At 45.0% G+C, this 22,231-nt stretch overlaps 1 protein-coding gene across 1 annotated transcript in view; it reads right to left on the bottom strand.

The window, feature by feature from the left end:
* Positions 1 to 22,231, bottom strand: part of LOC142585886 (midasin) — a 344,435-nt gene that overhangs the window by 121,212 nt on the left and 200,992 nt on the right. The window contains exons 42-46 of the mRNA XM_075696967.1: positions 19,825 to 20,081; positions 18,037 to 18,150; positions 17,653 to 17,816; positions 10,279 to 10,454; positions 1,417 to 1,559 (exon numbers count right to left, since the gene is read on the bottom strand). Of these exons, the coding sequence (XP_075553082.1) occupies positions 1,417 to 1,559; positions 10,279 to 10,454; positions 17,653 to 17,816; positions 18,037 to 18,150; positions 19,825 to 20,081 (854 nt within the window). The remainder of the gene's footprint in view (positions 1 to 1,416; positions 1,560 to 10,278; positions 10,455 to 17,652; positions 17,817 to 18,036; positions 18,151 to 19,824; positions 20,082 to 22,231) is intronic.

The raw sequence follows: 22,231 nt of genomic DNA, 5'->3' as shown, positions 1-22,231 counted from the left end.
CTGCAGTGGCCATGGTATCTACGCTAGGTAGCAGACCGCAGCTACATGCAACTGTAGCATTGGCTTTGTGCATGACAGGCCTAGAGTGTGCACTTGCACTCATGTGCTCCTGTCAGGCTATGCTATGTGGTGCCAACTGGCTTTGTCCTGTACACAGCTTGACCAATGAACAATAGCCACATCCAAGTTGCACATTTTGAAGCTCATTACGAAGTGAAGCCTGCCAAGGCCTCTAACAAGGAGCGGCAAGGAGTGAGTGTGCGCTGGCAAACACGCGTGTGGTCTGGCCTTACATTTTGCGTGGTTCGAGGCTAGTTCAGTGGTCAAAAATAGTCGAAATTAGTGAGACCCGACGGCTACGACACCGATAAGCAGGGTGGCCAAAGTTTAATTCCTATGCAGGTGGCTACGCCAGAGTGTGAGCAGACAACGGTCGGCTTCCTCCGGAAATCCTAATTATATTGACCCGTGCACTTATTTATCGAGGGACTGCGTCTAACAAATGTTATTGCTCAGTGCAGGACACACCTGCATGTATTGGAAGTTTCTGGAATGTTATCAATGGTTTTATCCGCTGCCTGTTGTCACCGAACCTTGTGTAATCTGATTGGATGTATGCGCTATGCGAATGGTGTAGAACTTTCTGGAAGACATGCGGGCACCAGCAATTACTCTGAAAAGACATGATCTGATTGCATGTATGTGCGAAGCAAATGATGTAGAACTTTCTGGAAGACATGCGGGCACCAGTGATCCCTCTGTAATGTTCGCTGGCTCAGTATAAGAGCCGATGCGCTTGACCCGCTGATCAGATTTCGCCAATCGTCGACTGTGTTCGCCACTATCATTGTGCTTTAAGTGTAGCCTGTTTTTGTGGGCACAAGTTCGCCCAATAAAAGTTAGTTACTTCATACACAGTACTGCTACTGTGTTCTTTACCGTCACTATGTGACAATATTATCAAAATTCGAAAGCAGATTTTTGCTTACTTTAGCCTGTTTATTAAACTGTGCCAATAATTATACTCAATAACGGTAGGAAGAAGAACACTGATCCAAACACTGTTTTTGATTGATGTAAGCTATTGGCCAATAGCAGCCGCGTATGGGAATCTGCTATCTTAGGAAATAAAGTGTCCAGAAAAGTGAGGAGCATGCTTCTGTTGAAAAGAGAGCGTTTGAGAGAAAGGTGCCCTCACACTCTGCTTGTGAACTCCCTACGCCACGCATGACAGCAAAATTTTGCTGAGATGTTCACAGCAGCATATGCTATCTGCAAACTGTGTTTTCTCACCAAGCATAAGGGGTGATTCAGGGTCCCTTTATAAACCATTGAGAGAAACAAGCACCTAAGCACCTCTCAGTTTGCGTCCATCCAATACCACCCCAATACAAACTAGTTCAGCCTTAAACTGACCTCTTGTTGCGCATGTGCCAGCTTTAGTGCCGCCTTGTACAGTGGATCAACTGGGTCCCATGGAACGAACATTTGCAGAGCACAGAGGCCCACTCGAGCCCATGTCAGTCCGAAGGACCACAGCCAGTCCCTGCTGCAGGAACCTGAGGAATCCCAAGAATTGCAAACAGTAAAAAAATAGGGTTTTCAAGGCTTCAATCTCAGGCAGCAGAACCACAATTGGACACTACCTGTCAGCAGTATAAAGTACCGCATAAGCTTTGCTGCATGTCTGTGTGTTAAATCAGGATATGCTAAAAAAAATATAATCTTCACGTGTACTAACCACAGCTGTTCAATAAGACTATATCATCAATTCAACTAAAGCTTAATGTGTTTACTCCATGAACATTCATGCCATGACAGATAAACACTTTTAGACAGCTACACAATTTAGAATCCAACACTTACTAAAGGGTTGACAAAACTACAGTAGTGAGTGATGGGCAGTCTCAGCTGCCCATAGCCCCGATATTCAAGGATTATCTAGCTCCTTGATTATTCAAGGTTCATATTCTCCACTATTCACTTTCAGTATGAATGCCGACTGCCTATACCAGTAAGAGCAGATGTGGGCAAAGAGGTCTGCAGGTCAATGAATTTCCCATAAATGTTATTTTCAGGTATCATAGCTATCTAGTAGTATATTTGTGATGCGCAAGGGCCGGGGCAAGTGAGCCCAAAACCTGCAGTGAGGAGCCCTGGTTCTCGGAGGCCAAGCGCGGTATTAACAGTAGTTGACTAGGCGGAGAAGAGGTGGCGTGAGTGCGGGGAAGACAGCGGCAGGAGAGAGTGAGTGGGCGGGAGGAGAGGGGGAACGGGGGGGACTTGGAGTGTGGTCGTAGGTGCGCATGGTTGGCGTGCGGAAATAAAGGACAAGTTCACAACGAACATGTGTCGTGTCGTTGAGTGTGACAAGTGGGGGCTCGTCCGGGGTTTATGTGGACATGGAGACAGTGAATGTTTCCGAAGAATCAGTGCAGCATCTGCTGGGGCAGACAAACGGATCCACCATAGAACGCGAGCAAATCACAGCAGCCGTCAGACAAAGACTGATGGTGGCCGAGACAGTGCCTACGGGTTCTACGTCAACGGCGGCGGCAGTTCAACCGGCGAGCGACTGTGCTCCACAGGTCAGCCAGGTCAGCCTCCAAGGTATAAGGGGTTCAACGACCCTCAGTCCCCCAAGCAATTTTTGGACCGGCTTGAAACCTTTTATTTGGTCAGCGGTGTCGCCGCTGATAAGAGGCTTAGGCACATTGTGCCCGCTGCGCTGGAAGGTAGCGTGAAGTTGTGGTGGCGATTTGTGAACTCATTTGCGTCATGGGAGGAGTTCACTGCAGCAATTCTTGCGGAGTTCTCCTTCATTGACGCGAAGCGCCACTTGAAACAAGAGCTGGAGCTCCGGACACAACATCCCCAAGAAAATTTAAAAGGATTCATATATACAATCATGGCCTACTACGACCGGATTGGCGGCGAAGTGCCCGAGTCGGAAAAGGTTGACCGCGTGCTGCGGCAGAGGCACCCGCAACTCCAGGATTTGGTGGAGGGAAGGCAGTTCACCAGTCTCACGGAGTTGGCAAAGGCCGCTGATGGCCTCATGGAGAGTTTCTGGAGGCGTATGCAGTACAAGCCAGCACCGCCTCCAACTGACCAAGTCGCACGGGACTTGGCCTTCTAGTCGGCTATAAACGTGGCCGACCTACTGGGAACACAACCTGGAGGTTTGATCACAGTGGCTGCCACGCCGTTCCAGTATCCGGCGGCGGCATCCCCCTGGCTGTTGCACCACGCGGCGATACAGCCCTCCTATCACCAAGGCCAATCGCATGGATTGGCCGCATTTGCCACAAGGACGCCACATCTCTCAGCGTCGTCACAGCCGCAAAACTACCAACCACTTGGCCACGGAAAATTCACCTGCCATCGCTGCGGAGGCGTCGGTCACATACAGGGTGTCTACCAAGTTGACATTTCCAAATTCCCCGAGTTTTCCAGGTTTTCCCTGAGTGCCTTTGCAAAATTCCCTGAGTGACCCAGAAATTTGTTTTATATAAAGATGGGCTGACACCATGTTGCCCAATGCTGTCACTCTCTAGCAAGCATGTTAAAAAAAGAAAACTACTTAATCCAGTTTGAATATTGAGGAGCAGCGTTTACTTTGCTCCAAAAAAAAAAAAAAAAACAGAAGGCAGGTGTTGGTAAAATGCACAGCGAATAAGATATATAAAAAAACGGTAAAACCCATTCCAAATTGAGTCGAGCATTCTCAAATGCGAATAAAAATGAGCTGCATATAGAAGCAAATATTTTCAAATATGAGCTACTTCTATCAACTTATAGCAAGCTCATTGGTATGAGGCCCGAACTTTGTAACAAGTGAGATTCTCTCTCAGCGGCTGGAAAGTCAACCTCAACTGTCCCGACATACTGTCAGCCCGCGCACAACGCCTCAGTGTTGTGTTTCACCGCTTTCAAGTGTTCATTTGGTTTGGATGATGGTCACTTACATCTTGGCATCAGCTACCACTTTGTTTTCTGTCCTTAAGCTCCTTGAAATAAGCGATGGCATGTTTCCTTTCCCGTTCATTCCTTAATGAGTAGATCCTTTGTGTTCTCGTCCTCCTTCCACCGTGTGTTCGCCCCATGGACCATTTGAAGCATCCTCTTGGTCAATTGTATAGACAACATCCGATCTTTCGAACTTCCTAGGGGCCGCGAAAACGTCCGAAAAATCGGGCAGTTCGAAAAAAGGAATGCATGTCTTTTATTGCACTTATGGGTTTAAATCACCACAGGCACATCCGAAAAAGATCTGAAGGCCTGTCAGTACACTTATTAGGCATATTGGTGCTCCTACTGTGACAGGAGATGACGGGTGCATGCGTGTATAATTAAGGAATACCTAATGTGTTCAAGAGAACAGATTGGTGGGCTAGTTGGTGCTACATAACTAGCGCTGCATCTTCGTTTGCTTCTTTTGTCCTCATTTTTTTTTTTGCAATTTGTCTCAACATAAGTGTGTCCCGTAAGAATTGCCCCTTCCCACACTTATGCTTCACCGCAATAAATTTGCGTAGGCTTCACCGCACGGCACGGCTTTACTAACTTTTGGAAACCGGCCTTATGCAACGCATTGTGCTTTCCGAGTGTCGAAGCCATGGAATCGCGATGACCACAAAGGCGGAGTGGGTGCCAATGCTGACAGCGGCCAATTCTTTCAATGAAAAACACGGCACCGAACGGCAAGAAGTTTAATAGCGAACGTCGAAGCAGCTAGGCCTAGCGTTGCGGCGGTGGTGGCTACGGCTGCAATGCATGCGAGGGTGCCGGTTCCGAGGCGGCGAGGTAATCAAAACAGCAGCAGTGGTGGCTTTGATTAATGCCGTTTCAGACCTTCGGTCACGGCAAAAAGTCCGGAAAATCGGACGGCAAAGGGTTCTTGTGTCCAAAATTTCAGATAGTTTTCAAAGTCGTTCTATGGGGTACGTGATGGTGCCGTGAAGCCGTCCGAATTATTGGACATCCAGAAAGTCAGCCGTTGACTGTACACTGGCAACTCCTCCAGCCGATGATATGGCGTCAAAGACAATTCGTTGCGATTCTCTCTTACTCGAGCCAGTATTACAGTGACTTTCGTTCCCTTTCAATAAAATTACAGCTAATTTTTTCTGATAGAAGCACAAATTCCCTGAATTTTCCCTCAGTATTTCCAGACTATTCAAAATCCCTGAGAATTCCTGGTTATCCCGGTTGGTAGACACCCTGCACATCCCTCGTGAGTGCCCTACAGGTGAGCGTGGCGACCCGCCCCGCTGCTACCAATGCAACGAGATCGGAAATATCCACTCTCAGTGTACAGGAAATGGGGGACGGTAGGTGCTACACCGGCAAGCATCTACGAGACTGCGCTGCAAGTAGCGGCCTGGGCCAGCAACAAGGAGCCTCTCCTGGAAGTGAAGATTGGGAGGATCACTTTCCAGGCCCTACTGGACACAGGCTCGAGTGTGAGCTTCCTTGGAGTGCCGGCATCAAGGGTAGCGGTCGAGGCGGGTGCCAAACCCAAGACACAGGAACAAGCACAGTGCCTGGCAACAAGTTGGTCTCTGTCAACGACTTCTCTCAAATGCAAAATACAGTGGGCCACAAGCAGTCGCAGTCAATGCTTCCTGTGTGTGCCAGACTTGTGTTGGGACATTGTGCTGGGCAGAAATTTTTTTTGGCAGCAACAGGCATCTCTTTACAATTATCGGTGGTGGATGGACTATTGGGACCGATCCACAGTGCATGGTGCCATTTGCTAAGCACAAAAAGGACCCAGCGACAGCACTTGCAATAGAAGATGAAGAGTCGTACCACTTGCACAGCCTCTTTGAAAAAGTGCTTGTAGTTCCGGGCATAGAGAACATGCACCAGGCTGGCCCCAACGAACTACAGCCAAGCATGAGCAAAGTTCTTGATGATTTTAGCCATCTGTCTACTACAATTCAGGGATGTACCACCCTGGCTCAGCACCGCATTGACAAAGGGGACAGTGTGCTCGTGAGATGTAAGTTACGCCCAGTGAATGTGAAGAAGCAAAAGATCATAGAGGGCTGAGTGGATGGCCTCCTAAAACAGGGCCTTATAAGACGAAGCACCAGCCCTTGAACTAGTTTTTCAGTGCTCGTTGCAAAGAAACCTAGAGGCTAACAGCTCGCTTGCCCAGGCCCTTGTGCGTCACAACTCGATAGGATGAACAGCACAGCCATAGGAATATCAATGAGTGCCTGCTGCTAGTGATGAACTGCAGTGGTTGTGAGCCTCACAAAAGTAAAAACATTGCCAACTGTGATCAATACTCCCCAGCATTCATATACATCCATAATAATAATGTCGCTAGGATTACACTATCCTTTTTCAATATTTCTCAGCCTCATGCACATCAACCAAAGAGCACAAGATCTCCTTACATCATCAACACTGAAGCACATGCATGCATGTGCATGCCAGGCCATTTGCTTCTAAAGATGGAAACTCCCCTTCATTTTTCGTAATTATTACCTAACATCAAACATCAAAATCTAGTTACACAAGATGCCACACGCACTGCACAGCCTGCTGTATTAGGCAACCACTAATTTCTACCACTTTTTGACAAAAGTGGTCAGCAAAATGTAACTAGCAGACGTCCACTGAAGAAACATTTGTCTACAGGCCTTCATGCTAAATCTAAGCTACAACCAATGCCATAACAGTAACAAGGTGTTCCCTCTAACTGAGTGGCATACTGTACATCCCACTTAAGAGGTTAAATCAAGGTGAGTGCGAATATTCGGAACTTCGAATATTCCATTCAAATCGGTTGGTATTCGATTCAATTTGAAAGATACTTTTAGTATATTCGAAACCTCAAAAATTTGTTGTTGGTGTTTTAAGTCAGCTTCACCGCAGTACACACGTGTTAAGCGGCGAAGCATACAAGCTGCATTGCGGCGAAACATTAGCCGTGCAGTGAAGCATATTAAAGGTGAGAAAGGGCACTATCATGGGGCCTCTGCTGGTACTTATGGACACTCGACCTAATCAGCTCAAGTACCCACACTGTGCTCCCTTTTCATGCATCTGGACAACACCAGCCACTAGGTGGAAACCTCTATGTATGCTACTAATGTAGCTAAGTGCCTAAAAACACAGCTTCCAAACAACAGATTTGACCAAGTAGCAAGCTTGGCAATGTTTTTAGAAGAAAAGAAGTTGAGTGTCACCAGGATGCTTGAAAGGCAAACCGGACTAAACACCTTGCTTTAAAAGAAGCAAGGAAAATTTTAACACTAAGGAGTCTAGATATGTCTTCCACAACGAAAGCTTCTGAAGAGGCTCCTTCCCCATCAGCACTGTGTAAAGACTGATAGGCTCATCAACCAGCAGCAGTTTTCACTTGATTGTGGCAGTAATTTTGACTGCCACAAGCACAGGTTGAAAGATATGTGCGTGATGAAAGTTTGAGCCAAAAAGAAGATCCATGTGAGTGGTGCTGTAAGCATAGTGCCAACTGTTGATGCGGCTTGCAAAGGGATGCCTGTCGATTCCAGACAGCAGAATGTCCTGTGAGCGTATCTTTTCACTGCCTGAAGAAATTGTGAGATGCAGAATCATTTCGCGGTGCACAAAACATGTCAAGCAGATACCCTTCCTTCATGACAACATTAAATACTGTCAAGCAAAGCTGTTGTACTAGAGAGTTTTGGTCACTACAAAACATAATTTTCCTGTATGTTGTTTGCTGTGGAATAAATTTGTTTTTGTTTTTTGTACCTCTGGTTGCTGGAAAAAATTTCATTTTCATAACAATAATATTCCCAATTAAAAAATTTCATTCAATTCGCACTTAATTTTCATTTGAATTAGCTACAAAATCTATAATTTGGTACAGTCGAGCCCACATACAACGACCCCACTTAAGACGAACTTTCGCTTAAGACGAACGAGATCCGTGCGACCACCAAAATATACATTGTTTCAATGGTATAAAATCGCACGTATAACGAACATCTTTGAGCCCTGCCAGTCGGTTACAGCAAATGGACAGCGTAAACCCAGTGCCGCGATGTGAGATAACGACAACCTCCAACCCCTTTACCTGTGCGGTCTGTTTTCCCAAGCCTTCTTGCAGGTGAACTATCCGTTTCGTGTCCGACTACCCTCTCCCTACTGTCACGCACAGCCTACGAGTGTCGGCGTATGCCTTCCAAGGTTGCCCTATCGCCCATCCTTGCAACTATCGCTCCCCCCTCTCTACTCTTTTTTGCAACTCCCTTGCTATCTCAACGGGCGTGCTATGGTTGCTGGATAAAGTTCAGAAGTTTCATTTTCTCGCTGTTACTGCGAAGCAAGCCTCTCCACACTAGTGTGCATACTTCCTCGCTTTTACGTGTGTCATTCTAGTCGGGCCCGAGTTGTATTCAAAATGGCGGACGGGAATGCCATGCCTGCAGTGGTCATGAAACGAAAAGCGCTGGACATGGCAAAGAAGCGAGGAATTTTGACAAAACTGTCTCAAGGTGCTAAAAACTGGGAGTTGGTGAAGTACAACGTGTTGAAATCAACCATCTCGATGATGTTAAAGGGCAAGGAAAAGATTGCAAGCTCTTACACAGGCTCGACAAAAAGAAAGCACGCCTCCGGAAGGCTACCTATGTGGACGTAGAGGACGTGCTGCTTAAGTGGTTCGTCGACCCACGGGCTTGCAACATGCCGATAAGTGGGCCAATGATGCTAAGCAAAGCCAAAAATTTTGCGTTTCTGCTAGATTTACCTGACTCCTACCCAGGTAATGGCTGGCTACATCGATTCAAAGTGCGGCATAGGATTGTTTTTAAATCAATTGTCAGCAAGGCAGCCTTGGTAAGTGACCAAGACATTGCCAGTGGGCTTGTAAGAAACCAAGTCATTATTGCAAGCTACGCAGAGCAGGATGTGTATAACACAGACAAAACTGTGTTATTTTATCAGATGCTGCCGGACAAGACACACACCATGAATGGCGACTCATGCGCTGACGGCAAGCATAGTTAAATGTGTGTTACAGTACTTCTTAGTGCTAATATGAAATGCAGCGACTAGCGCGTGCCTTTTGTAATCAGAAAATCGAAGAAGCCATGTTGTTTTTGCAGCTACGTACCAGTGCACTACAGGCACAATACTACGGTGTGGATGACGCCCAATTTATTTGCAGAGTGGCTAGGTGAGTTTGACCGCGACATGCAGAGGCAAGGCAGGCGCATGCTGCTCGCGCTCGACAACTGCTCAGTGGACGTGCGAACTTCTCTGACGGCAGTTACTCTACTCTTCCTGCTACCCAATACTACTTCGAAAGGGCAGCCACCTGTTTTGGGCATAATATGCGCATTTAAGGCATTGTATAGGTGCTGCATTGTGAAGCACTTGCTCATTACTGTTGACTGCCCGGTCACCAACTTGCCGCTTCGAGTTTCACTGAATTCAGCCGTTGAGATGGTGAAGGTGGCCTGGGCAGAGGTGACGGCCGCTTGTGCTTGGAACTGTTTCCACAAGGCTGGCTTCGTCGATGCAGTGCCTGATGCCGAGCGTGATGCTTCCGAAGATGATCAGTCCGGCGGCGATTTGTGGCAGGGCGTCGACTCCGATATGGGGGGCCATGACATTGGTTGGGACGACTTTATTTCTGCTGATGAAGACGCTGATAATGTGGAACCGTGCACGGACGAGGCCATCGTTTGCGAAGTGCGGGCAGAGAGCGATGCAGAGGAATCGGATCACGATCAAACTTCAAAGCCAGCACCCATAAGCGCACCTGTAGCAATGGGCTACATACAGGGCCTCATTCAATTTGTCTATGCCAAGGGCCTTGGCGGAGAGCACGCTTCTGCTTTAAATAAACTGGAGACCACCCTCATTGGATATGCACTGCAGAAACAGACAAGCATCACGGACTTCTTTGCAAAGAAATAAATTTTGTGTTTTGACTAGGCACTTTTTTTAAACAGTGGTCCACTTAATACGAACTTTGGGATAAAACGAAAAGACACCGTGTGAAGCTCAGGTTCGTTTAAGCGGGCTCGACTGTATTTGCATGCCCTTAATTAAATCATGTCTGCAGTTTCTTCCCACACAATAAACGAACAAAGGCAGTGATCAAACAAACGATGAACATTAGTCACAATTAAAGGGTCGGTTTACATATTGTGGCTTTGCAGCACAACTGGTGCGTAAGAGACTAAGTGCAAATAATTTTTTTTTTTTTTTGGGTTACTAACCATACAGAAGGCAGAGCTTTCCTACGCACATACACACACTCACCATCATTCGCATTTAACTCTTGCAGCTGCAAGGCCGTGCTCTCAACAAGTGACTTTAAGCACACAGGAAGTTCAAAGACATCCCAACAGTTCTTGTCATCACTGGTTGATGCGAAGTTGGGCAGCGCAGTGGCCAGCATGGAGAACCACTTGGCCAGGGCATCAGAGTGATTAAGCCTGCAGAGGGAGGAACCATTAGTTATCGACATTTCCTGTATGTGCCCAGATGTGAAAGTAATTTTGCAGAACTACAGGCAAGAACTTGCTGTCATATTCTGACAGTATAAGAAGTTAAAGCACAAAATAAAAGCACTAGATCAAGTTACACTTGTAGCATGTTCTCTAAGCTATGCACATGTTGAAGCACAAAAAGACCCCAAGCTTAATTTGATGAGTCACTCAAATCATGGCATTCATTAACATCCATTTGTGGTCCTGAATTTCATGGCATTTTTTCATACCAGAGTGCTTTCTAAGCAGAAATTTTTTTTTTTAAAATGCCGGTTTGAGTATTTACTTACTGCGAATTTATTCAACTATCCGATTATCATTATTTTTTCGGAAAGTGTTAATGAAAATGATCTACTGATGTATATACATGATGAAACAATCCCCACCTATATTTGTCAACAAAGCTAGCAAAAGAACAAAGGCAAAAGGGTGGCTGCTTGGGCTGGTTGCTGAAACATTGGTTAAACAAAATCGGTGTTCTCTGTCCTGCCGCCTTCTTAATCCGTATGAATTGCACACTAAAAAGGTTTTTTTTTTGTTTAAATAATACAAGCACAACATAGTTCTTCTCTCGCACCCGCTGTATTCCAAGCAGTTCCGGTGCCGACTGCACTGGCATATTATACACTCAAACGTTATTTTAACAAAATGGGATATAATGCAATACTGGAAATAACAAAGTAATGTGTATAACAAAGTAATTCTGGCTCCCTCTTCAACTTCGTTATAACGAGGTTTTGTTATATACGTATATTTGTGGAACAGTTTAACCTCAATATAACAAAGTCAGTAAAATGGGCAATTTTCTCTGTTATATCAAAATTCCTATACATTAAAATTCAACCTTTTATGCAATAAGTACTGTCACCAATGGCTTTTTCTACATGGAAAGAGCCCAAAATTTTCCAAATTATTGGGCAATCAGAAAAAGCAAATTTGAATAAGAAAAGAAATTAATTTTGTCGGATTTTAGAGTCGGTGATGAAAGATACGTGTTGTGTCAACAATATCCACATCAGAGGTACAAAGCAAATCCAGCCACACTTTCCCGCTAACTCCACCCTTGTGGCTGATACGTCGCCCGCAGTGGAATGAGCCTATCATGAAAAGAGCCAGCAGCAGGAAGCAAATGCTTAGTCTGCTTCTCTCTTAAACGAGTCGCCGAAGCTAGAGATTACACAATCGCCAGTACTAAATGCATGAGAAGACAGCGCACATGATCCCACGCCCACTCTTTCCACATAGGCAGATTATCTCTCAAACAGGGTACAATGGCTGCATATGTGCTTAGCTGCACTGACAGCCATGCTTAGCCACTGCCACGCTAGAAAAGGAGACACATGCCAACTTTCCATTGACCCCCTCATGCACACTTGGTTGTGTTATTGCAAGCTCACTTCCCCCTCCCCTAGCTCGTAGGGGAAGATGTCATTCACCAAGCCACCATACGTCTTGGCTCGCCCTCACACGCTTTCACTTGCATCCAAAGCACACAGCACGTGGGGCGTGATAGTATCTTATCCCACTTGGATTTTATACAGAACATGACGCTGCTCCACTTGGCAGTCACTCTAGATCGAGGGGTGCACGATTTGAGATGTGCATTTGCAAGAAGCCACTTGTAACTTAACCAATTGACTATCTGCGTATGTGGAAGTTTTCATTTACTGTTTCAGTATTCCTTTGCGACGGCAGTGAAATTTCATTACACCGAGAATTTCATAATATTAAAATTCATTATAGTATCGAGGTTTAACTGTAAATAGAAATAGACAAGCCAAAAAAGAACATTGCATAAAGAAAAACTAATAAAATATGTTCGGAGACCATTGTTCGAAGACCAGCAAAGTTGCGATTTGGGTTAGGGGTGTACAGCAGGACCTGTTAGTGGAGATATTCAAGAGTGGCTTTAAAAAATGCCGCATATCCAATACACTCAACAGCACCAAGGGCGAAGTCATTTCAGCTGCCAAGGATGCCTGCGAAACATCCAATGAGGACGACTTCTCTGGCAGTCGTGGCAAGGATCCAGTTTGCAGCATTGACAAGCAAAATTTAGAAGCCTAGCTTACAGTAAATAAAGGTGCGCCATGTCCAAAGCACTTTTGTTTAATGCGATAGCTTTAAGGGCCCCACGTCTGGCATCCAACATCGTATGTTGCTTCGGCAAAAAAAATTTCGAACCAAATTCCAAACCACATATACCCAACCACTCTCCTACTACTAAAGTTGCTCACACCTTGTCTTTCATTCTTTACAAAGTTATTCCTTGGAATTTTGAGACTGCAGCCCACAAACAAATGTAATGGAGAAAAAAAAAACACCGACAGTGCATATCTTTTATGTAAACTCTTCTCAGAAAGCATGAAACAATAAAAGGACATAGACCCACGCAAGGGACCACATTTCGACAAGAAAGCTTGCCTTCGTGCATAGCGTTCACCGCCAGCGTTTCCCGGTAAACGTTAGGGTTACATAAGCTGCAGTTGCCGGTAAGCATGAAACGCAGTCAGGGGTTTTTTAATGCTATCGTGTTCCACTCTTAAAGGCAAAGCTTAAGCGTCCTCCAATTTCTTTTTCTAGAAAGATATGGGTTGACCTATATTCGTGTTTGACATATTTTCAAGTAAATATGGTTAGTCTCAAGTGAGATCCAGCACTTTTTAATAATAAAGAATCAAATACATTCTGCAAGACCTTACCAAAACTTACTACATTACAAAAATCCTGTAATACATTCGACTTCCATTAATTTGATCCTGACGAGACTGACTAAACTGGTCGAATTATCTAGTGGGTCGAACTAGACAAAAGAAAAAAATTTATGCAGAAACTCCTCAGGGAGTTGTCTAAGCATGTATAAGCATTGGGCCACCTGCTCATCTCCACGCAGCCCTGAGTCATTATTAACGTTACGAAACTTGAACTGACCAGTACAAACGTCAGCACTTCAACAACATGAACTGCTGCCGACGGTGCTGCAAGGTACATTGATGACCAAGCAAACTACTGCAGGTGGCGGCGCCATATGCACTGGAGACGTTTCAATCACTATAAGCCGTTAGTGCTCTTTAGCACCTTATCCATCCACATTAAACCATTATGAACTGTGATCAACTGCACTTTGGTGGTAGCTGGCTGCGAGGGCCTTATTTTAAAGACAATCTGCGATGGCGACACAGAGTGCCAACTGCTCACAGCCTAATGTGCTTTGTCTTCTCACCACTGAGTTTGTGTTGGAAGAGAGATGCACGGGCCCCAATCCTGAAAGCAATGTGCGATGGTGGCTCAGTGCAGCGAGTGCTGACAGCTTCATGTGCTTTGTGTTCTCACCACTTAGTTCATGCTAAAGCAAGAGGCAGCACGAAGGTGAATTTGCTCGCTGCTGCAACGTTATCTTGAAAACGATTGTCTTGTGAGATGGACAGACGGACAGTTTTGCTCATTGTGTAAGCATGAAATGCTTGCGCATTTAAAAAAAGGATGCCAAAACACGCCGTTAATTCACTTGACAGTATTTGTCTTTAAAGTTTGCACCACTGCACTACAGAAGTGTTATGCGGTTAAGCATACCAAAGAGAAAAAAAGTGCCACTGCTAAGGGACATGGCATGTGTTGCTTAATTTACACAAGTACATGTGCCGTCTCTGGTCACAGTAAAAGAACCAAGAAGCCTAATAAGTTTACTGACAGGACTTTAGAGTTAAGGTAGACCACAGCTCTTTTGTTCATTTTTCTTGGCGTCCCCTCGACTTAATGTTCTTTCATTTTACCTATTTTCTTTTTGCAAGCTTTCCCAAAACATAGATGCTTTTCCTTCGCTTCCCGGGGCACAGCGCATGCTCGCGTGTAGAATTAAGGAACGCGTGCTAGGTCCCATTAACGGCCTTATACCTGTGTCACATGGGCACATTTGAAAGGCCTTCCAGTCGACGGCCTTCGAAATACCACAACTCTATCGACTCAAAGAAGTTGTCGCGCTGCTACACGGCACCTTTGAAAGGCCGTTGAGTGATTCAGGCATTTCTCGCAAAATTGTGTGGCGCTGCGGATCTTTCTTTTCGTTTCATGTCATGAAAAGTTAAACAACATTAAAACCACTTAAAAGCACTAATTTCTTTTATTTTCGTTCATACATTTTAGAAAAATTGTTTATACATTGCCATACATATATGTTTAGTTTTCAAGTTGCTGAGTAGCGAAACTGCGGCAACGTTTGTGCCGCTCGATGTGGCTGCCGTTTCGGTGTGTGTTTACACGTTTCAAACTTCAAAGTGCACTGTGACTGCACTCAAAGTCCCCTGTCACAGGGCCGCGGCAATGTCATCATAAACGCTGCTATTTCGCTTTTGATGGCATAGGTCCATAAAGCGGTCCTCCTCCCACAAATCTATGAGGAGCTCTGTTTCGTGCTCTCCTCACAGTTGCCGCGCCTACGATGGGGCGCCTTTATTTTTCTTCTGGCGTGCCCCATTTAACACACACACACACAAAAAAACTCACTCGCCTGAGAAAACACTTATTCACTGTGAGGTGAGGGAAAAAAAGTGCTACACAACTTATTACGTTAATGATAAAAACACTGCAAAACTAACACGCAGAAATGAAAAAGAAAAAGCAAGAAAGTACACAGGCAAAAAAAAAAGAAGAATGCAGAGAGCAAAATGGCGGCGATATGACGGCAGCCGCAAGCACATGGAGTAGAGGGAGAGTGTACTAGACAACATGTAGGAAGGAATGAACACAAGCACGTCGCTGTTGTCGAGAGTATCTGCACTTCGCACATATCAAGTGGCAAAAATACTTTATTGAATAATTAATAGCGTTCATACATAGTATGTTTAGAGCATGTTGGTTTGACTTGTTCTTTCTAACTGTGAGTGCAAGCACACTGTGAACGAGAGGGCATGTTCACGCTGTTTCCGCTTCCGTTGCTCAAAGGCCATCGAAAGGCAATTGAAAGTTCGATAGAGTTGTAGGGTACTTCGTCGACTCAATAGACTACTGACTCGGCGGCCTTCCGAACCGCTAGTGTAGCAGCTCAAACTTGAACTTTGAGTCAACTGACTATCAGTTGGAAGGCCTTCCAAATGCCCGTATGGCACGGGTATTATACACGATACATGTATGGCATGTGAAATGAGGGCTCAAATCGCCACAGCAACATCAGAAACAGCCCTGCATGGTTGCCACTATGCTTATTCAGCGTCTAGGTGCTTGTACTGTGATCGGAGACAGCGCATGTGCGCTTGTATAATTAAGAAATATGTAGTGATATTGTATCTTTCCCTTCTTCGTATGCTTCACCGCATAACACGGCGGTATTGCGGAGAAGTTTACCAATCAAGTTCAAATAATTTTGCGAAGGCAAATTTTGAGATCGAAATAACGCGTTTGGGCCGATAGAAATGCTACGGGCGTCAGTCACGACCTTCGGTCGAGATTTAACCGAAAAATAGAATCAACTGAAGTTGAATTAATAGAATGTATAAGAATTAAGAGGCTTCCATTCTCAGTAAAAATTGCCCTGTGGCGTTCCACAAGTGAGAACTGCCATTCCAGCTCAACTTTCTATTTTCATTCAGGATATCTTCAAGGTCGCTTCACTACTGCTTCTAGGATTCTGGAAAGCTATGCTAAAGGTGGTATGCAACTACTCGGCTCCAAAATCCTAAACAGCTGAATGTCGGCAGTTAATTCAGTTGGCCAAAACTGGGATGAGTAGAACTTAAATAAATCACCACTTAAAACTCAATGTCAAAATAAAAGGGGGGGGAGAAAGAAAAGGCATAATAATTGTTTCTTTTTTTCAGTTGTCTCTACTTAACATTTTACTGTCATGAAAATGTCCTGCACTAGTGTTTAACTTTCTTGCCTGTTTTGCAGTTGTCTACGACTATGTGCCATAAAAGAAATGATTGACCAACAAGCTCGTGAATATGCCTCCAGCAAACTCAGCTGCAAGTGAACAGATTATGAGTGTTGCAGACTGGGGGTAGAAATTTCACAAGTAACCTAAACGTGTCTACTGGCCTTGTACGAGAGACTTGGACCATAAGACACTGCAACAAAAAAGCAAGAAAGAAAGAAAGAAAGAGAGAAAGAAAGAAAGAAAAAGAAATACAGAAAGAGAGGGTGTCACTCAGACTTGCATCTCAGCATCTGAAGAAGATCAAGGAACAGCTGAAGAAAGTGGCAGTTTTGCCCAAAAGGCAAAGCATTATTGCGATAGCATATTAGTAAACAGCTATACGTAGTACATTTAGTAGTTCTATCAGCTGTATAAACTGCTGTAAACATTCACTTACTAGCTAAATTAATACGCATGTTGTCAAGCATGCACAGGCAAACAGAACACATCTCACTCAATGGCTGTGGACACTCACTGACAGAATGCTGGCGCGATAATGAGAGGCAGCAGCAGCGAATTCCTCTTCATGCTGCCTCTTGCTTCAATGCAAACTAAGCACGCGATAACACAGCGCACACAAAGGCATCAGCTATATCGAGTCGCCTAGCCTTCGAACCCACCACAGATTGCCTCTAAAGAAAGGTGTGCAGGGCCATGCTCAGCTGCAACATGTGCAGCCGCAGCCGGAGCAGAAGAGGCGGTAACCTGCCCCCCCACATTTCCCCCTCCTAATGCACGCACCTTCCTTACCTTCCTCTCTTGCGTGTGCAAGAAGAAGCCACTGCAGCAAGCCACCATCCTGCTTGGCTCACTGTTACATGCGCTCCCTAGTACTTACAGCATATAGCATGCGGCTACGATCTTATCATGTTTGGACTTCATTTGAATCTCACAACGACAATCGTGGAAATTCGCCTGGAGTGCCCATATACTTACTATCACAATAAAAGCTTGGCAGGCAAAACTGGCAGCCATTTTGAAATGAGCTCTGGAAATAACACCACTTTCCCTTTTCTTTCCTTTGCAAATTCTCAAGCTAACCTCTCCGCCTTCCATTAATGATCTCCCTCTTTTTTTTTTTTTTCATGTTTTATCTGCTTATGCCCTCCCAAGAAAGGACTGTTGGGCATAGGCTCCTGCGCTATAAAAATTAGGCAGCAGCACCAGCTGTGTTGTCAAGAATGCTTTGGTGTAAAGTCTGAAGCTTTATTTTCACATGCAAATTGGACATACCACAATGACCTAGGGCCACTCAAATTGCTCAGCAGAGTCCTGAGCAGCTGCAGCTCAGAGCATTTGTCCTTCCGAGCACCCACAGCAAGCTGGGATGCCATGGCTGTCTCAGTTATCAGGCAACAGGAAGTTGTCACAATGGGTGTCAAGTACACTTCGTGACCCTGCATCAAAAAGCATTAGAGCAACTTTGAGTCAGTTATGGGTCAATGCTCAACACTCTAACATGGGACACCATGTTTGAAGTATCCATTCATAAAGTAATGCACTTGTGAAGTGCTTTGTTTGACACATGAAAAAAAAAAAAAATCTTACATCTTTGATACTGGATCTGCACCTTCATTCCACTAACTATTACAATCTGAAAATACTTAGTGCACCTACTTGTAGGCACGCTCTATTGGTGTCTGGTAAACTGTGTGCCAGTGCCACCTCAAGTACTCGTGGTGCATCCCACAGGCCACACAGGTGCTCCACCCACCAGGCTGTAATTTCACCCTGCAGAGAACATGAAAAATTTCTCAGAGACTCTGTTGTGAGAAATCAGGCATATTACATGATCAAGCTGTCACACAGTTAGTTGCATCTTTTTTTTTTACATTTCTCATGCTCCTAATTTTCTCTCTTCAAACAGTTGTGCCCTATTTTTCACACTGTTTTTAGTTACCTTTATATTTTTACACCATAACTTGCTTAGTCCTTGAACTTTCCAGCTTTGAGATCCCTAAGAATGCCCCATTTTCCTATGTTCGAGAAAGATTCATAAGGGAAAACATGTTCCCTTTCAGGAAACATTTAATGTTCTCCTAATGCATGTATATGTTTTACATGCAGAACGCAGAACACCACACTACCAATAAGCACATGTAGTGTGAGAAGTATAGGAGATGTACAATGGGAAATTTGTCCTCTTCCTTTGGTGCCACAGTTTGTAATAGTTGGGTATCCAACCAACAAACCCCAATCTACCTCTTTAACACAACACCAGCCAACCAACTAAAAGAACTGTGTTCTCCAAATCAACTAATAATGACAGTAAATAATTCCTGCACACTTTCCGTTTCCTGTAGGTGTGCAGGCTTCCTACGCTATGTACCATCATGTCACCTTTGCCCACCTTTTCTTGCCTAGTTGAAAAAAGAGGAGATACAGAATCAGAGAGCATTTAGTTTTGCAAGGCACTGTTTCCTTACAAAAAGTTACAGTGACGTTTCACTTCGTGAACATGGGTTACGCGAAAGCATACGGATGCCATGAACATGCACAGCAAGCACCATGATGTCGAAGCAGAAACGGAAAGGGCGCAAATGTGGTCACGGATGCTACATCAATCTCAATGGTGTGACACCTGGCGTGTCACAGGGAAAGCGCATATTGATACACATACAAAGAAGAGATGCGTGAACATGCACAGCGAGCAGTGCAGCATCGAAGCACAAACGAAAAGGGTGTGGACGCGGTCACGGGTGCTACAGTGACGTCTGTGGTGCTATGCCCAGTGTGACACAGGGAACGTGCATATTGCTACACATGCAAAGAAGAGATGCCGCGAACATGCACAGCAAGCACCGTGGCGTTGAAGCACAAATCGGAAGGGTGCAAACGTGGCGATTCTCTTCTCCACCTGCAGGCACCTTCCTCCTCCGGCGCTCGCTTCTCTTGCAGGGACAAACATAATCTCGCCGATTTGACAGACGGAGCTACACTTGCACATAAAAAATGCAGTGCCAGTACCATAAGCTAAGGAGAGATAAAAGAGCACATACATGGGGCTCCAACTTCCAGCTTATCTCAACCCAAAACTGCACAAATTCTATCACACAATTGAGAAATCTTGACAAACGTTGACTAACATTTCACCTCCTCTCCTCAACCCTGTGTCTTGATTCTTTAAGAATGAAATAAGTAGATGCAGTGATCAAATTACCTAGTCCTTTCATTTTCATTCATATGCTTCACTAAAAATGCAGTTTTGCGTACAACACGGAATGAATTAAAGTTGAAGCAATCACATGTATTGACAGTATTTTAAAATATGCTACGACCAACATAAGAGCATGAGAGCTTGTACTTGTTACTTTGTTGCAGCACTACAGTTTTACATCCTCTATCAACAGTTTTTTTGGAGGAGCTAACCGACAACACATAGTGCCATGTCTTCAAGGTATGTACCTGTGAACGATCCTTTAGAGCCATTTTTACAGCCACGGCATGTAATGGGTGTTGAAATTCCAGTGATGGGAGGGCAGCGTTATGGCCTCTCAGGCAAGCTCCAAGTACTTCACTCTCGTCGACTAACTGTAGCAGACATCTGAGTGCAGACACAGGGGTCAATGCATTGCCTGGTTGCACTGCTGCAGTATCTTCTTCAGAATCATCCTCTTGTTTTGGTGCACATGCAGATTCCAAGTTGGCTAGAGCAACTTGCCCTGCAAATAAACCAGAGCACCTGAGCACAACACATCCTCAGCACATCTCTAAAACAAAAGATTTAGAGATGCTCTCTCCTGTTCTTTTCTTACTTCACATTGTTTTATGTCCTATCATACCATGACAAAAGATTGTTCAAGCAAACCTGCCTTTATGCAATTTGATAAGCTGCTCAGAACACTTGGAGAAACACGATAGCTGACTATTCCTTCAGCGCAAGGGGGGAGGGGTTCAACACGTGTTAACCTGATCAAGCACAGACTTGGGAGGGGAGAAGGGGGCGAAGTGGGGGCAAGAGATGTGCACCTGTCTGCGTTCTCCCCCTAACACATGTCCCCTCTACCATTGCCGTGGCTGCTCATAGCTGTCCACATGCGGGTCGCACACCATATCTTCGAGGTGATTGGCAGCAAGTGCAAAGGACAAGCCAAGATGGTTGATGCCCTGATGCGCATTGCGTTCCCACGCGTCTATTGTTGGCGGTCATGTAATCTAAAGTTTCCAAGACATGGTCCGAAGCATGCCCTCGTGTTGTTATAGCAAGTGAGATCTGTTCAAGTTAGCCCGAGTACACACAACACTGATCAAACTACGATTCTTACTTTGTGTGGTTGCCTCTTTACTATCATCATCAATGCTCTACCTTTCTGGCAGTAAAATATGTGTAGCTTCTTACCCTTTCGTTTTTAATTTGTGGATGCCATCTTATGGCAGCTGCGGGCACTAAGTACAATCAGCCATGACATTCAAAATTTACCAATACTGTGCAACGCAAAGTACTTCAGAATAACTTCTTTTTGGGCAAGTTGTAGTAGCACTTGTCTTTCCTTTCCTCTTGTTCCTCTCACTGTAATCTTTTGTTTTTGAGTTTTTGTGCTACTAAGGTCATGTTGTGCAAAGCAACACATGCACATAATGCACACTGTGAGCCATGCTGATTCATTGCTCTCAGTGCAATCTGCACCTCACGCGCTGGCGCTCATAACCACGCTACTATGGCCAAACCTTTTTGCAATTTGTTTATAAGTGCTTATTGACAAGATACTCTCCCCTAGGAATGTTCTGGGATTTCTTGTGACATTATTTTTACTGCTGAGACTTTAAAGCTTCAAATTAATGAAATCCGTGATTTGACGAAGTTTTCACTGTAAGTACAACTTCATTATATCAGGCTTTGACTGTATACGGTTGCCAACCGATAATTCAGACACCGGTAACATGGACAACTCCGTGGCACCATCACTGGCCCCATAGACTTTATGTATAGAGGCGACTCAAATTTGGAACTTCTTACAGTGCATCGTGCGATAATTCGGACTACGACTGCACAGCCATGTGCTAATTTGGCCAGCGACTGGAGCAGAACTGGAGATAATTTCATTCTGATACGTTGCCAGCATGGTTGTCGGCCATTTCGCCAATGCCGTTTTAGCACCAGAAACTATCAAAGCCTAGTCAACCTGGTAGTCATCGACCGCACCCAAACTGCATGACAAGGCAAGCCACCAAGTTGTAAAAGCCGTGTACTATTTCCAACTTGCGCGATTTGTCGTGCGAGTTCCGTTCAACTTTCACATCCACTATTCATGGCCGGCTGAATTAGTTGCTAATGTGGGTGCATTGCTAGAAAATCATGGCCATGAACTGCCTAGCCTAAAGGCAAGCGTACGTGGCCATAGCAACACAATGCCAAACATAGGCCATATTTTCGGACTATTATTTTCAACCCGATAGTGTTAAGGGCCCCGTGTCACAGAAAATCCGGTGTTGGTGGCATTGGTGGTGGTGGTAAAACTTCATTTCTGAAAAGGGTCCTGAAGGATACCCGACTGTTCTTCAAGGTGTAGAGGGCACCTCCCATGTTGGGCTGGGGAGCCCTAGGTTCTCCACCGCTTCGTGGGCCTTCTGGACAGCCCAAAGTTGGTCTTGTAGCTCACTGCTCCTAAGAGCACCGTCCCACTTGTTCTTGTCCTTGAGATAGGAGGCCTGCATCGCACATCCCCACAATGTGTGTCCCAAGTTCACATGTCCACCACAATGTGCACAACTGAATGATCCGTTGTAGTCCGCGTTGTCCATCAGAAAAAATAATCCCGAACCACACCTGCACAGGCCCTCCACGTGGCGCATAGGCATTGCTGAACTAATT

Source organism: Dermacentor variabilis, chromosome 6 (genome assembly GCF_050947875.1).
Source record: "Dermacentor variabilis isolate Ectoservices chromosome 6, ASM5094787v1, whole genome shotgun sequence".
Taxonomy (NCBI): domain Eukaryota; kingdom Metazoa; phylum Arthropoda; class Arachnida; order Ixodida; family Ixodidae; genus Dermacentor; species Dermacentor variabilis.
The sequence above is the reverse complement of the archived record's forward strand: the minus strand, read 5'-3'. Positions and strand labels throughout refer to the sequence as shown.